Source organism: Mugil cephalus, chromosome 2, assembly GCF_022458985.1.
Source record: "Mugil cephalus isolate CIBA_MC_2020 chromosome 2, CIBA_Mcephalus_1.1, whole genome shotgun sequence".
NCBI classification, from domain to species: domain Eukaryota; kingdom Metazoa; phylum Chordata; class Actinopteri; order Mugiliformes; family Mugilidae; genus Mugil; species Mugil cephalus.
In genome coordinates this window covers 5,730,877-5,748,585 of record NC_061771.1, presented here as the reverse complement: position 1 = coordinate 5,748,585, position 17,709 = coordinate 5,730,877, and the positions used below count along the sequence as shown (strand labels likewise).

Sequence of the window (17,709 nt, the reverse complement as noted above, 5' to 3'; positions counted from 1 at the left end):
TTTCTTTTTGCAGCTATAATGTTTATCTTGATCACCAGCTTATGTTATATGCCATGTTCTGCTGAGGTTAATGTGAATTGTCAAGTTGTGGGATCACAAAATCATGATGATGTGAGATGTTCAGGGGGACCTGAATGTGTCATTTATACAAACACAGATGTTGCAACATTCTACAGAAGAAAAAAAACACACACAACAACACAAATGCCTCATGGTCACATTAAAAGAAACGTTTACGATCTTCAAGCTTCATCCTGGAGGCACTGAGCATCTACGATGTTCTGACTTACAGTCCCATTCCAAGTAGGTTCCACAGACTGAACTATGATGTAGCCACACCTGTTGGTGGTACATAATAGTTGTTCTTCCGTGTTTTCTTCCTTCACTTTGCAGACCCAGTGGCTATGTCCATCTTTAAATACAGTCCTTGAAAGGTTAATCAAAATCTATATCACGCTGAGTCCTGAAACAACAACTTCTACTCTACCAGAGTCCAACATGGTCAGCCAGGCTCTCCTTTCTTCCCTCTTCTTTTAGTATTCCTGATTGGACCGGGCAGCAGACACACAATGGCTGATAAGGGTGCAGCAGCTGCGTCCCGCCTCCACCGGCATTGCCCTCTGACCTTCAACCGGAGCAGTATATATAGCCGGGGGAGATGAGCGGAAGGCCCCTGGCAGCCAAAATGAAGTCTCTGGTGTCTGTGTGCTGCTTTCTGTCTCTTCTGGCACTTTGTGCTGCAGGTATGGTGAGGGGTGATGGGTTTATTGAAGATGTGCCGTGTTGTTGTTTTTTTTTTGTCAGCTGGTGTTCAGGCAGGTGTGGTGTGTGAACTGGAAATAATGTTCAACTACAGTCAGATGGCTGTGTGAGTACTTGGCCCATGTCTTTGAACAAATCAGAGCTATGGATGTCTTGGCGCTAGTGAGTTATTTCGTAGGTGAAGTTCAAAAGACTTGATTTTTACTTGAACGAATACCAGCTCCATTGTATTACCTGATACAATGATTTATGCCAGTATGAAGGTGAAATCATATTTAGTCAAGGTCTTTCAAATGTGCGGTGTAGTGAATTGCCTGTCATAGCAGGAGTTGTGTATTTGACAGACTTGTAAATTCAGCTGACTGGGCAGAAAAGATTTAGAGTAACATATGTGTCCACGGTGATCTGCAGTTATACAAGTGGGAATGTCAGAGCCAAGGTGTGAGACTCAGCTGATGGAAACTGTCCCGCCTGCTGCTTATTCTCTCTGCCCCGGAGAGACACACGGCGACAGCGCCGACAAAGTGACTTGGATCCGCTACAAAGAGCCACTTTCTCTGCTGCAGCCAAAACCAGCTGAAATTATTTATGCTCCCCCCGGGTCCTTCCTTCAGTTTGTCTTTTCACAGCGCCGCCGACACTCGAGGCGAGACTCAAATGAGGATTTTGGCATTTCGCGCCCACTTGATACTTTGCAGATGCACCTCAAAAGACAAGTCGGTTTTCTTTTCTTAATAAATCAGAAATCTCTGCCGTGGCACATTAAATGGAGACGTGTGCATCATATTTATTGCGCCGCGTGTTGCCCTTTTCGAGGGTAATTGACGTGTCGTTCCAGATTAAAGCCGAGGCAGAGAGTACCCTTGTCTGTCCTTGCCCTGGCTCATTTTTGCCCCTCCAAGCTGCTGTAGCCAGGTGTCAGGCATCAGTCAAACAAAGTCGTCACCAGATACTGTGCTCACCAGTGTCATGGACTGACACACGTCTCGTTAAAGCTCTCAGGAATGTGCGCGCGTCGTGTTCACAGTCGCACGCAGAGACATACACCTGCTCCTAATTACAAGACAATCACGAAGACATGAGTTCAAATAGACTCCATATCTTCAGCGCTGCCTTTAATGTCTCAATAAAGCTTCATCGCTCCCTCTCTGCTCCGTCTGCAGAGCTGCTAATCTGTCATTCCAGTCAGCATGGTCCATGTCCAGGGGATGTCCTGTCTATAACAGGCATGAGAGGGCTCGGAAGGCATGTAGGACCACACTACAGTAGACCAACTGTTGGGCTGTTTAAAGTGGCATAACTAGATAATTGAGTGCTATTAAATATCTAATTGGATTTAAATGTATTGAAGCAGTGGCAGAGATGGGAACAGAAAGCTCACATAACTATTAATTAAGTAAATTAGCGTAGGTGGTAGTAGATAGGTGTTTTCTTTTTTATAAACTAACCAGAAATGCAATAACTCTGTGCGTTAGGTATATTGTATATTTAGTATGTATTTAAGCGTATTAACACCATGTTTTACTGTGGGGCTCATGTCATCAGTCCTGCCGCCCATGCATTTATTGTTCTTGTTCTCGGAAAAGATTCTGAGTCACATCCAGCTGGACACTGTTGCAGCCACTGAAAGCAATAGCGCCGCAGAGTTGCAGGCGAGCCTCACGAGAAGAGCGTCACGCTTCCTGAAAATAGGAGTGGAATTATCCCTCCTTCTTTTCACCCTCTGACTCATTGTGGGACTATTTCTGTCTCAAAGATGTACTACCCGGCACCCAGGCACCTGTCCCACTCTGTCCCCTTCGGTGCAGCAGCAGAGGTGGTTTGGGAATGAGGGACTGCCACAGAGCCACATTAACGACACACAGACAAAATATCTGCACAGGGCCCAAATCATTTTGAATGGTGTGCTGTTTTCTCCGGGGTTGTACTATACTGGGATCCTGCCTGCAAAATGTTAATGACCAAACATAGCAGACTAACACACTGACTGATGAGACATGCTTGTCTACCAATAATGTATTACACTTGTTAGTGTTTAGAAAAGTGTCGAAAGATTAGCACTGTGTTTTGTTTTTGCAAGAATGACTTTAAACCAACTTTACAATTATTACCAAACAGGATAATCTAAAGCTGCACTGATCGATGGATTCAATTACTACTCACTGAGAAATGCGAAAGGAATCAGTCATAATGACAAACGTACAGAGAATTATTCACACAACTCAGCTACTCCACAGGGCGCTTCAGTGTGTTGGTTTTATTGCCTGCAAATTTACTGCTCTGGATCTGGATCATTGCTCTCATCAACATCATTTCCAGCTGTCACAGACAGCTGTTTTCTCACAAAGTTTTTTCAGCTAGGTCCAAATGTTTCTCTTGGGAGTCGGAGGAGATCAGAGCGAGACAAACAATGAATATTGAACATACATTTGGTGGCTAGCCAAACAGCTCTGAACAAATCTACTGGAATCTGCACCGTATGAAAGTACAAACTAAAATTAAGTTTTACTTTGTAAGTTTGTACTCTTGTTTGTTTACTAGCCGTGTATGTAATTTGACACATTTTATGTGATATATTCCAGCCCCAAAAATAACAAACCTTTCTGAAGTTATTCAAGTTAAATTATCGCAGTAGCTCGACGCTCCGGTGAATGCGTGGAGAAAGTAGAGACCATCCTGTCTGGTTTGACTTGAAAGTGGATCCATGGATAAAACATTTACATGGCAGGTAACAAGATGCTAAAACTACAGCCAAGACCTCTGAGGCTGCACTTTAATATGACCGCCAGCTTTCTGATATGCCAACAGTGACCATATTAGCATCAGCTTTCTAATTAGCACCACATGAAGGGGAGCTTCTTTTTCTGGGGTCCTGTTGATGGCGCTACACGAGAACCTAATGATGCTTTTTGCAATTCATCCCGTTAGTGAAAAGCCTGTACAGAATCTCATGGCATGCAATAGTTGTTGAGCTATTTGAGTCCCTACCAACAACCAAGTCCATAAAACCATCCCCATAACCATTATGATTAAAACTGAGCCGAGCTCCTTTGGTTTTCCTCTTTATTAAGTTAATCTCGACAGAATATTCTCAGAAAGGCCACTGCATTATTTTCACATTGACTCCGTCTCTCATATTCTCCTCCCCCACTGGCACATTGTCATCCTCTTCCTAATTATGTTAACTTTAATTTAATTTGGCCACTGCTGGAACCTAGGGCAACAGAAAATGATATTCATAGCTATCTGTGCTCAGTACAGGGACAAGTCAGTTCAACTTGTGTGTCTGCAGTGGCGTCAGTTTATGTGATACCTATTAAGACCGATTTTTAAAATTCAGAATACTGTCCGAGCACCGTCCTCTGCCTTAATGAACGTCCCTCTCCTTTGATTCACTCAATTACTGACACCTTTGGTACATTTAAGTCTGGCCAAGACCCGTTTTTACAACTCGTAGGCCTCAATGAACGGCAGATGGCCAGACAGGAATGCATCAACCACTGCCAGGGACAGCGAGGGAGAACACAGTGAATATGTAACTGTAGTAGTCCTCACTTCCACTCAGTGTCTCCGTGAAGGCCAAGCAACAACTAAAAGAGCAAATCAAGTTCAATAAATGTCACCAAAACTTAGTACTTAGTTTTTATCTCTCGTGATTGTGATTGGAGGCTCAGACTCTGTTACCTATAAGTTTATGTTGATGGTTCAGTTGGTGATGGCCAAGTCACTGTCGTTGTCGCTGTTAAAAAGCGTACTACAAAATCTCACCAACCCAGCAATGCAGTAAAAATCACTGTAGATTAAAACATGTTCATAGTTTAGGAGGAGGGTTTTTCAAGGTTTTTCAGGCCAAGGACCCCCAAACTGATGATGAGAGTGATGATGAGAGATTAAGTAGGGAGCCTCTACCTACTGTATGTGTTCTAGTGCCTAGTGCTATTTTCAAATATACATTATTTTTATCATTTTGCATTTAACTATCATTACTATCACTCATCCCTTTACTAAAATGTGTGTGTGTGTGTGTGTGTGTGTGTGGACAGCTGGGATAGGCTCCAGCAACTCTGCAACCCTAGTGAGGATTAAGCGGTATGGAAGATGAGATATATGTATATATATATACACACATGCATATATAAAATTTATAGTCAACCAAAGATTTTACGACCCCTCTGCTGTGCCTCCCCCTAGGGGTCACGGACCCCCTATTGAAGGCCTATGCTTTAGGATGTTCCCTTCAGGAAGCTTTAGGAGGTTCTCTGGCTGCTGATGCTGACAACCCCCCTCTGGAGGTGATAAGCTAATAAAGCTTCTAGATTCAGGAGGTGACAAGCGGCATCATCAGAACAAAATAGTTTGATGTGTAATTCAAGGCCTTAAAATAGGGGAAACAAAGTGTCATGGATAACAGCGTAGGGACAGGAGAGTACATGGAGTCCTGCTAGCATAATTTAGGAGGGTTAGGTGAGCGTTAAGTCAGCGCGAGCTAAAGTACAAATGCGCTGATCTTGGTTTGGTGGATCTGCTTCTAGGCTTTACACTGGAACGTTCACATCCACATTTAAAACAGACAGCAGCTGAGAACCGTGCTTCTCACTTCATCACCTGAAGCAATACCAGCCCGATAGGTTGATTGAAGAGCCATCTGGTTTCAATTTGCTGAACTAATCGGAGATGTGGTCACTGATTCAGAAGTCTGGGACAAGTCTCAATAACACACATCATGAATGAGTCATGTGCTGCATCTCCAGCTGATGGTATTATTCTCATATTACAGTCTTTAATTCTATTGGAGTTTTTTCAAAGCAGACCTTTGGTCTTCAGTTCAGCACATGTGAAACCATTTTTGTTAAGCTCGGTTCTCACAAATGGGCCAGCGTGTACCCTTGGATTATTTCATCTGATTGGAATTCAGCTGTTCATTAGTTGCATCTATGCTTTTCTTGTTAAGATATCTCAGGCTCAACAATAGTTTTCCTTTTTTAGTCACAGAGCCTCAATCTGACTAGAGGTCTAAATAGACAGAATAACTGAAAAGGCCGTGGTGTGTGCGAAGCACTTGTAAAGCTTAAAGACTGGTTGAACTTCTTACTAAATATCATTCATTATTATTCTGGTTTGTTGTAATCAAGTGGTTATGCAAGTCACGAAAATTCACGCCTCAAGGCAAGAAGAAATTGTGAGCTGAAGACAAGCTCTGAGTAATGATTATGGTGTATCTAAAGGCAGTGACAGACGCCTACAGATATTAGCCTTCATCCACCACACTGACCCCATCTTGTAACATAAACTGTACTCATACATTTAACACTCACACCACATCACACTGTCTGCCACCCTGGTCCACAGACTGTATGAAGATGGACGGCAGAACAGCTAAACCAAATGGAGCGCACCCTGGTGGATGGCTGCAGTATAGGTCATATGTTCCACCTCCTCCATGTTAGTAAATGGGAACGAAAATGCTAAAGTACACATCTTTTTTTTTTTCAAGGATGTATTCTGTCATTTTGAGTAGTTAATACACTGTTATTGCATGTTCAAGTGTCACTTTTTTTGGATACGCTTAATTTTAGTTATTTGAGGCTATAGGAACAGGATGTGACAAGTAAGTACAGTGTATAATCCAACATTTAACCGGCGGAGGTAAAATCGCAAGATTACGCTGCGTGTATCCCTCAGAAAACAGTGCCGGTTTGGCCAGTGTAAGGAAACGGTTAGATGTTGTCCATATTTATATACAGTCTATGGTTCCAACTCACAAGCAGTTATAATTAAACAGAGGTCACTGCCTTGTGCACTTTGTACACCGCATCTGTGCATGCATGTGGTGTAACAGAGAGGGAGTCCCCTGTTTATAGGCATAGAGTATTTAGAAGCCATGGCAACTGTGATGATGCAAGGCAGCGCTGATGTCTGTTTTATCAGAATTTGCTCTGGACTTTGTGTGAGCTACTCGTAAAAATGTCTCTCAGTCGACCTGCAAGAACCAAGAAAAGCATCTTTGGCTTCATTGTTGAAGCAAAATCAGGCCTTTAAACGTAACACTAGATCACAAAAAACTGTTGCATCTCCCCGTATTATAGTAAAAATAAAAAAATAAAAATTCTGGGATAAAGGAGTGCTCACATGCAGAGTGCATATAAGCCTAAAAATTTCTACAATGAACTTTTTTGAAGCTGCTCAATATTTGAAACAATAAAGGAACCAAGCGGTCAGTCACTGTTTATTCGTGTTAATAAAACTACACTGTGACATAAAAACATTTTCCTTTTCCAAGCTGTCCACTCAGCTGTCTTCTTTTAGATTCCCTAAACAACCATCTGCTGTTTGACGGCCCTAAATAGTCCATTCCTTAGTATCACCATTCAAGGAGGTGAAATCTGACTCTGAAATCTGGGAGGTGTTTAACATGTGATCCACCCTGCACCTTCACAGTGACCGAGCACTGGTCACAGAGGTGACTGTCTTTCAGATGTCCAGATGAATTAACATTAACATAACCTCTGTTTTAAAGTTTGGGATAGGCTGCATTTAAATGCAAACCCATCAGCATAGTCATGTGCCTTAGCACTGTGAGTATATGGCCACTGCAGAATATTGCTTTTATTCTTCCTTATTTTTAATAAAAACGTATAATTATAAGTCCAATCAGAAATCAGTTTTACAGGTTTGTATCAAGATCATATTACCCATGATGCAAAACAGAACCTGCATGTTTTGTTTTTTTTTTATGTAAAATGTGTTTCAGTAACTTCAGTAAGGCTGTATTATCATAATCTGTCTTCTTTCATTGTCTTAAATCTCCTGGTAGACCCTTCTGTCCATGATGAGGAACCTCTCATGCGTCTGCAGCTCCAGCAGCCAGAGGGAGATCTTTTCTCCTGCGGATGTGACACAACAGGAGAACCCAGCAGCCAAAGCTCCTCCAACGACACCCCAGCACCGGAGAGGGCCATGTGCCCGCCCTGCAAACCCGCTTTAGATGCCAAAGAGGAGCCGAGCACCAATTCCTCAGAGCAGGAAGAGGAGGAAGAAGCACGTGTGCCTGAGGATGATTCTTCTGCCGAAGAGGTAGCAAGTGAAGGGGAAGAAGGGGAAGAGGAAAAAGAAGAAGAACTGACATCTGAAGAAGAGCCTGAGGAGGAGACAGTGGAGGATCAAAGTGTGGAGGAGGATGAGGAGGAGGGAGTAGCTGAGGAGGCTGCATTACCTGAAGAGGTTGAGATGTCAGCTGAGCCTGAGGAGGATAAAATGGGAGAAACTGTGCCAGAGGAAACAGATGAAGAGGAAGCTGAAATCGCTGTAGCACAACCAGAGGAAGAACCTGCCAAGCTTCATGAAACAGACCTGGAAGTTGAAGAAACAGAACCAGAAGTGGCAGAAGAACCAAAACCAGCACCAGCAGAGGTTGTGCCAGAACCCGTTGTGGAGGAAGTATCTGTGGAGGAAGTATCTGTGGAGGAAGTATCTGTGGAGGAAGTAGCTGTGGAGGATGTAGCTGTGGAGGATGTAGCTGTGGAAACAACAGTGGAGACGGCTCCTGTGGCTGAAAAGACACCTGCTGATGGGGAGGAAGTGAGAGTGGAGGAGGTGACTGCAGAGGAGCCTGCACAGTCTCAAGCCAAAGGTGCAGAATTATCGCTATTACGTGTCCTGTTATTATGTGTTACTTATATAGAAGGTTTCAAGTTTATTTTTTGTCATCAACGGCCAGAGAAAGAGGGTGACTTCAAACATTTTAGTGTCAACATAAGCCAATGACTGTAACAGCAATCAGCCATCTTGTGTCTGGTTCTTTGCCCCTGCTATGAAAGATGACAGCACAATGTCTTCTGTCCCCACTTATCACCACTTCATTCATTTATTCTTTAGATTATTGTGAGTGCTGTCCTTTGTAATTTTTGCTGTATTTTTAGACCATTTTTGTTGGTAATATTTGCTTTTACATATTCTTGCAAAGAACAGATAACATGCTAATACGTATCCCTCCACAATCCGGAGAAGTAACTAACAGGAGAAGTAAATAACATTGATCATCTGTTCTACTGGGGAACCTTTGGATCTGACATTCATGTGGATATTACCTAGACTTTCACCGCCCACCTAGACCAGACCAGACACCCCCACCCCATAGCAATGACCCTCCTTGATGGCAGCAGACACCCCCAGCAGGATGCAGCCTGACACAGACACACATGCAAAAACTGTTTAGGGACAACTAAAAAAAAACATGAAGAACAGCACAAGGTGTTGACCTGGCCTCAAATGATCAAGTATCTGTGGGATGATCCACAGAGGCTCGCTCCTCAACCCATAGGACCCAAAGGCCACCACAAACATCATTCTGTTACCAGACACCACAGGACACCCTCAGAAGGACCATGCCAATTCGCTGATTAGTCACAACTGTTTTGGAAGCACAAGAGAGACTTACACAATATTAAGAAGGTGGTCATAATGTTATGCCTGACCAGTTTATCCAGTATTCCTTATGAGAACAATTGTATTTACGAATATTCCTTTTTTACTGATGTCTGTTTAACCGAGATGTGTCATGAAATTACGGCAAAAATCTATCTTCCTCTCCTTCATTCTCTTTCTTTTGCCAGAATATGACACTGTGTGCTGCTAAAGACAAATTAGCTACAACCTCTGGTACCGAAATAAACTGACTGAAATAGCATTGGAAAGGCATATACCGATAGCCAGACAACAGCATGATATAACAGTTGAACCTGTACTCAGCCCAGATGGCCTGATCACTCACAGCTCAGGAAACCATGTACCTGGTGGAGCCTGGTGGAGCCTGGTGGTTTTTTTAACTGTGTCAGCAGAGCTTTATGCATTCAGAAGTTTTATTGGATCACATAATGTGAAAAAGCAAGACTGCTTTCGAGACATTTGTCAAGCATTAGTTACCTTCTATAGTCATGGGTGACTTCATGCTTTTGATCTTAACAGCTGACTGACAGACTTTTCCTCCAATCAGAGCACACAACAGGCGAACCAGTCGGCCGGGCACTGAGGGACCGCTCCCACATTGAGGACACGCTGCGGTTGGCAGCTGCTGAGGCCACCGAAGAGTACTCAAGTAAGGAACAAATATACCCCCAAATTATTGACATGAGAAAATATGAATGGTACATATCAGCTTCACCCTCCCAGCTACACCCTCCAACAGAGTAAAAGCACGTCCTCAAAAAAGCACCGTTTCAAATCTCTTTCATATTGTTGCTGTGCAAAAAAAAGCCTGAAGTCATGCACTGAAATCAAAATGCAGGAGAATGTTTACAGCTACTTTGTCAGCCGGGAAGGAAAAACAGATGTGTTTGCATGCAAATGAAAGGAAGTTTGAAACTATTTTTGGGACTTTCCTGCTTAAACTATTCTGCAAATTGCTTCATGATGTCTCTGTCCCGAGGCCTTCACGTGTACGTGTGTGTGTACTGTATGAATGCGTGCGTGTGTGTGTGTGTGCAGACACGTCTGGAGGCAGGTGATTAATCAGCGCAGATGTGTGACTCCGTCCACAGCCATGAAAGCCTCTCTGTTCTGTTGAATCGCGTTGGTTCGTTTCAGAGAGGTCGCGGAGCTGTAGCGTGGCCAGTTTCTTAATCACATCAACTTATCTCCATTCAAAAAACTTCAGTCATCATGAAAGGCATCAGCAATTGTTGCCATCAGTTATGGTAGCAAGAGCATGAGTTATACTCTTGGACAGGAGGCCTTCTCATCACTACATCCCACCTATTACAGCACAGCTTCTCTGCTTTTCTTTCACTAGGTGCCATGAAGACACTGCTGAACATCTACCACAAGTCCATCAAGCCAATGGAACAAGCCTTTAAGTATAACGAGCTCAGGCAGCATGAAGTCACAGGTAACTTCCTGAGCCTCCAGAGGGTTTACAGACTCACAGACACAACAGCGGCAGTTCACATGCTACTAAAGTGTAAATAACAAATTTCCAATGCGTCCTTGCGATTGACGTATATCATTCTGTTGACTCCACAACTCTGTCAACAAGCCAAATAAAACCAAAAAAATATGCAAATAATCCAGCAGACTCAGCAGCCCCAAAACTAATCGGCTTAACTGCTTAACTTCCACAGATTTCTTTTCCGAAAGTTAACTGTCATGTGTAAAAGCGTAACTGTGCCTCTGGCAAAACTCATCGTAACTCATGAGCGACGCACCGTACCCACTCACCAGCGATCTCTGCCAGGTCAACACACTGTTCAAGCACATGGTTCAAATCAAATGGAGCTGCACAGAAACCGTGAAGTCCAAATAAAGTCATAATTAAGAATGAATATTGTGCCAGGACCTGACATTATTCAAACCAGGCACAGGGAGAGGCACAATAAGGACTCTGTCTGCTGAAATTTAAAGGGAACATTGTGCGGGCCAGGCACCCTGCAACTTTGTTCCATAGCACTTGAGGGCAGGAAGTAATATTTATGTTGAGGAGTGGGATGTAGACTCAACAGTGGGCCGTGTGACTCTGGGACACCTTGTGGGGATGAATGGAAGTACAGTACGTGGTGGTCAGGATATTGCATGGAACTACTGGAGAACTTGCAAATGTCCTCAATATTCTGATTTCATTATTGGATTTAGATAACTACAGTAAACAACTAAAGCTAAAAACTGTGCACTGTACACTACTATATACTCACATTTAGCTGTATTGACACATCAAATGTAATGAATTGTAATAAAGTACCATGTCAGCTAAGCATAGCCTCCCAGAGAGGTTTAATAACACAGCAGCACTCCTTTATCCTATTCTGATTTTTAATTTTTCTTGTTCTGTGTCTGTCTCTGATGCACAAATGTTCAGATGGTGAGGTCACCTCCAAGCCCATGGTCTTGTTTCTGGGACCCTGGAGTGTCGGCAAGTCCTCTATGATCAACTACCTGCTTGGTCTTCATGGCACCTCCCAGGAACTCTACACAGGTTTGCACAAATAAAACCCGACTGTTAGCGTAAAGGTGACAGCACCCAAATCTGTGCCACTAAATCATTCCCACATTGCCCTTCCACCACCAGGTGCTGAACCCACCACATCGGAGTACACCGTCATAATGCACGGCGAGAAGTTCCGGAGCATAGAGGGAATCGTCATGGCGGCAGACAGCTCGCGGTCCTTCTCGCCCCTGGAGAAGTTCGGCCAGGGCTTCCTGGAGCGACTGGTGGGCATTGAGATGCCCCACAAGCTGCTGGAGAGGGTCACCTTCGTTGACACGCCGGGCATCATTGAAAACCGCAAGCAGCAGGAGAGAGGTGACAATTAGTAACAACTAATATTCCATATAAAAGCACACTTTATGTACTTGAAGGTTCATCCAGGTCATAGTTTATCTGAAACAAATCTAAATAAAGGGAGTTGTTTGAGTTTTCTTGAAGATGTTTCACCACTAGTTGGCTCCTTCAGCTGAATTCATCCAGGAGGTAAAATGTCACTCCTAGAACGGATCAATCAGAAAACAAGTTCAATTCCCATTGTTTTTGACTTTGTTCAGTTTGTTGTCCAATTGTCATGGATTATTATATATAGAATATACAGTAGAGTGTTCAAGTTGACCTTTACACTCTTATGTAGACAGTTATGCAGCTGTGCTCAGTTTGAAAGCTCTGCCTCTCTACTACTCTCTACCTCTCTACACTACTAAGCTTTGTACGGAAAACAAGAATGCAGATTGATAAATACACATATAATGTAAAGATTATGGAAAAGCCAAACGCTATTTCATAAAGAAAAAAAAAAGATCCCAAGATTCTGACCACATCCTCCTCTTGAACTAATGAGAGAGCTTATCACAAGTGAGCTGTTGTATCTTGTTTCCATCGTGCTGTACTGGGACATTTCAAACAGTCCTCTTCTTCCTCAGGTTACCCATACAACGAGGTGTGCCAGTGGTTCATTGACCGGGCTGATCTGATCTTCCTGGTGTTCGACCCCACCAAGCTGGACGTGGGAGGTGAGCTGGAGATGCTCTTCAAGCAGATGAAGGGCCGCGAGTCCCAGATCCGCCTCATCCTCAACAAGGCTGACAGCCTCTCCACGCAGAACCTGATGAGGGTCTATGGAGCTCTGTTTTGGAGCATGGCTCCGCTGATTAACGTTACGGAGCCGCCCCGTGTCTACGTCAGCTCCTTCTGGCCTCAGGACTACGCTGCAGACACCAGTCGGGAGCTCTTCATGAAGGAGGAGATCTCTCTGCTGGAGGACCTCAACCAGGTACAACTCTTATGACTAACATTGCAACTACACGCTCACTTGCCACTTTATTAGGTGTTTGTTATGCCTGTTCAATTGCTTGCACAAATAGCTAATCGGACAGTCATGGCTGCAGTTCAGTGCATTTAGGCATGTAGAGGTGATCAAGACAACTTGCTGATGTTCAAACTGAGCATCACAATGGGGAAGAAAGGGGATTTAAGTGACTGTTGCTCTACTGGGATTTTAACGCACAACCATCTCTAGGGTTTACAGAGAATGGTCCAAAAAAGTGAAAATATCCAGTGAGAGGCAGTTGTGTGGATGAAAATGCTTTGTTGATGTGAGAGGTCAGAGGAGAATGGGCAGACTGGCTGGAGATGATAGAAAGGCAACAGTAACTCAAATGACGACTCATTTCAACCGAGGAATGCAGAATACCATCTCTGAACGCACAACACGTCCAACCTTGAAGAAGATGGGCTACAGCAGCAGAAGACCAAACCGGATGCCACTCCTGTCAGCTAAGAACAGGAAACTGAGACTACAGTTCACACAGGCTCACCAAAACTGGACAACAGAAGATTGGAAAAACGTTTCCTGGTCTGACGAGTCTTGATTTCAGCTGCGCAAAGTGGCACACTTTGGGCCCCTTAGTACAAACTGAGCATGGTTTAAATGCCACAGCCTACCTGAGTATTGTTGCTGACCATGTCCATCCCTTTATGACCACAGTGTACCATCTTCTGACGGCTACTTCCAGCAGGATAATGCACCATGTCACAAAGCTCAGATCATTTCAGACTGGTTTCTTGAACACGACAATGAGTTCACTGTACTCCAATGGCCTCCACAGTCACCAGATCTCAGTAAAATAGACCATCACTTTTGGGATGTGGTGGAACAGGAGATTGGCATCATAGATGTGCGGTCGACAAATGTGCAGCAACTGTGTGATGCTATCATGTCAGTATGGACCAAAACCTCTGAGGAATGTTTCCAACACCTTGTTGAAAGTATGACACGAAGAATTAAGGCAGTTCTGAAGTCATAAGGGAGTCCAACCTTTTACTATTACTAGCAAGATGTATCTAATAATGTGGGTGGTGAGTGTAGATTAGAATACATAATGACTATAACCTCCCTATAAGAAAACATCAAGCTTAGCTATGCAGAAAACAGCCCGGAGAAGAGGGTAGAGGTAGGGTTGATGAAACGCTGACACTGGAGCTGCCTGTATGTATGCCAAGCATAATTTATGCAGAGAGAGATTTTACCTCATGTCTCTTTCTCTGCCCAATTTCATGTCTCTGTCTGTACCCTCGCAGGTGATCGAGAATCAGATTGAGAATAAGATCGCTTTCATCCGCCAGCACGGCATCCGTGTGCGCATCCACGCCCTGCTGGTGGACCGATACCTCCAGACCTACTACGACAAGCTGGGCTGGTTCAGCGACCCCCATGAGGTGTTCCAAGACATTGTGAACGACCCCGACAAGTACTACATCTTCAAGTCCATTCTGGCCAAGACCAATGTCAGCAAATTCGACCTGCCCGACAAGGTAGCCTACCAGGACTTCTTCGGGGTGAACCCGGTCTCCAGCTTCAAGCAGCTCTCCTCCCACTGCAGCTGGAGCGGCGGCTGTCTGCTGGAGAAGATAGAGAAAGCCATCTCACACGAGCTCCCGGCTCTGCTCAGCAAAGTGAGCAAGATAGGAGACACACCCGCCCCTGCGAAGGCCGCGCCGGCACCCCCGCCCCCTCTGCCCGGTACCTGCGAGGGTGCCGGGTGTGAGGAGAAACCCAAGAACCGCTGGAGGAGGCAGTGAGATGGAGGAGGTGGGGTGCAGGAGGGGTAAACAGAGGAGGCAGACGGTGGCAGCAGCCAGAGGGTTTCCTGAAATAAACACCGCTGATGTGATTTTCAGAGCTGGCTATTGGGAAGCTCAGCAGGAAGAGAGCGTGAGAGAATAGAAAACCTGTCAAGATCTTCAGCACCAAGCAGACAAAGTGCTTTACAGTGCATAAAAAAAACAAACAGACAGAAAATGTTCCAAAGTGGTTATCAGATACTTTTATCAGACTGTTCAGTAATTACAACTCTCTGGTACACATTATCCCATGTGACAGCAACCAAAACAAGCAAATAAAACCTTCTACGCGAGCTCTTTGACAGTTTAATTTATAGTGTAGATAAAAAGGGGTGTAGTCAGCTTCCCATCCGAAGCCACTGCTGTCTGCTAAAAGTGCTGAATGTCTGATTTGGAAAAATGCCTCCACATAAAACGAGACGTCATGTCCAACTTCTCCTGTGAGTAAAGCCTAAGAACGAGACCCTTTTTCAAGTTTGTATATTATTTATTCAGTTTTCTTTTTCAACGGAGAAAGACACTGGCAGCGGCGGTACTCCTCTTCAGAGCATCAGTGCTGCCTCCGTTATGTCTTGGGTGTGCAAAGTCTGAAGATTCACAAATGTGCTGTGCCGCCTCTACTCAGACCGCCAGGGTAACGCTCTGTAAGCAGAGTAGGTTGATTTTAGTACGACAGAACACAGAGAAAGGTGCTCTCCTGTTTTTATAGGTTCTAGTTTCTATATTTAACTGTGCAACTGTATACTGTACTATAATTTGTATTGTACTGTTGTTCATTATAAAAAGTATTTGTATTTTAGCATTTCTTGTGCATTGGAGTTGTACTGAGTGAATGTAATTTGTTCTCGTAGTTTTCTTTTAATGTCAGCTTCACTGCAAGTGTGGCCTTTTCAGCCCTCCGAACTGTCCCTAGATTGACCTCAGCACAGCTTCATAGCACACGGGCATTTGACTTTAAAATCTCATCTTTTCCTCATTCTTCTAGGTCTGTTTTTCATTGTCACTGTTTTGTGTGATTTCTTTGGAGTAAACAATAACAAAAATCAAGCCTGTTTTCTTTGTGGGGCCCTCTAAGACATTACAGATGGAATCTGTTCCACTGAAACAATATATACATTATTGATATTGTTTGGTTGTTAAGATGCAAAATACAATGAAACAGGGTTTGGAAAATGTGGGACGAGCAGAAACTAAAAGCATCTGTTCTCACAGCACACAGGAGATAGCTTGATCCACTTACAAAGTAAAATACTGAAGCTATATATATATATATAGATAGATATATATATAGATAGATATATATGAGCTTAAATGTGCATCAGATGGCAGAGAAAAACATCAGTCCAAAATCTAACAACCCAACAAAAATGCGTTTTTTTTTATATATCTGCAAGTTAATTAGCGCCTGCGGTAACTAAGAACTGCCACCAGGAGGCGCCTCCATTCAATGTGTCAATTAGACCAACTACACAGCACAGCATGTTGAGAAAATAGATATATTTCTCTGTATGTGCTACTAAAGTTTAGCTTTCGATGTAGACAAATCTGGGAATAAATCACATATGAAGAGAGAAAAGTCAGACACTGCAAAAAAAAAAAAAAAAAAAAAAAAAGTGATTTTTTGAAACATATCATATCATATATCCTGAGTGAAATATGAAAATTTTTAAACCTGTGCTGATGACCAGATGTCACTATCTTGTCATAAACTCTTTATTGTTTTACTATATATAAGCCGTGTATTGGTTTACAAAGCATTCATCTGTTTTACGCAGAAGACATTTGTCTTTTCAGGGAACAGCCGCTGCCATGGATTACCAGGAAACTCAGTGGAACAGTGACAACATGAATGCGTGCGTTTTCATACAATGTACAAGTCAAAATGTCTGCATGCAAAGTTGGCTACATGCTGACAAAAACACTCCTAGAACAGATCAATCAGCTGACACCAGGAGATCATTAATACGATACCAAATAACGTGCATGTGCAGGAATTTAATCTCAGTCTTTAGTAAATTCCTCGTAGGATTTTCTTAGTCCAGAAACTGAAAATATAAATGCCCAGGTGACACTGTATGTAAATACATTTATCTACAGCTGTAAAGGACCTATACATTCATTTGGATATTGTGAACTGCCTCATGTGTCAGATTTGTTCGGGGATTCAAAATGAATAACTGTCACCATAATATACAGAACATTAGGTAAAGGTCAAGTGACTCATTGCTTTAAGACCAAAAAAATCCCCAAACTTAATCAACTAAAGATCAGGGTTATATGTGGAAACACATGCAGAAAGAAAGTAGTGCATTATGAACATATTTCGGAGCTAAATGGTATTTACCCTGTAGCTGTTAGCATCACATGAAGAAAAATGTAACATTATCTCTTATTTTTTTGTTTATTTTGCCTTAGTGGGTACAGAAATAGTAGCTAGCCCCGTGCTTCCTTGTCCTTTTTGTTGTTTTTAGTTACCAGTTTATTTGAGAGTGAAAAGCCTCTGTGCGTGCTGACACAGCGTGCCCCTTATCTGGGGATCTGAAAGAAAAATAAAGCAGTCTGTAATTTTCAGTGATTCAGTAGTGGCTGGTTGATATCCTGTTTGGTATTTTAAGTAATTGTAATGAATGAGTAAATTAAAGTACAACAAATATCCTACTAGAGGGCGGACTGAATTTTTTTTTTTTTTTTTGTAAACAGCTAGAGAATGCTAACTGAGGCTAACTGAGGCTGGTGGAAGATTTTATCATCACCCAAATTATTGCACATTGCACAGTCAGTGTTATAATTTGACCGTTTGTGGTTGTATTTGACGTGGTGGCGGCGGTGTTGGAGGAAGATAGGGGGCG

At 43.2% G+C, this 17,709-nt stretch overlaps 1 protein-coding gene across 1 annotated transcript; it reads left to right on the top strand.

Moving 5' to 3' along the window:
* The first annotated feature begins 606 nt into the window (after nt 1-606).
* Nucleotides 607-15,907, top strand: LOC125004188 (sarcalumenin-like). Its single transcript, XM_047578618.1, has 8 exons — nt 607-743; nt 7,577-8,392; nt 9,755-9,856; nt 10,550-10,645; nt 11,609-11,725; nt 11,819-12,052; nt 12,661-13,010; nt 14,318-15,907. Exons 1-8 carry the CDS (start codon nt 659-661, stop codon nt 14,816-14,818), a joined length of 2,301 nt encoding a protein of 766 aa, XP_047434574.1. The 5' UTR covers nt 607-658; the 3' UTR covers nt 14,819-15,907.
* The last annotated feature ends 1,802 nt before the right edge of the window (nt 15,908-17,709 follow it).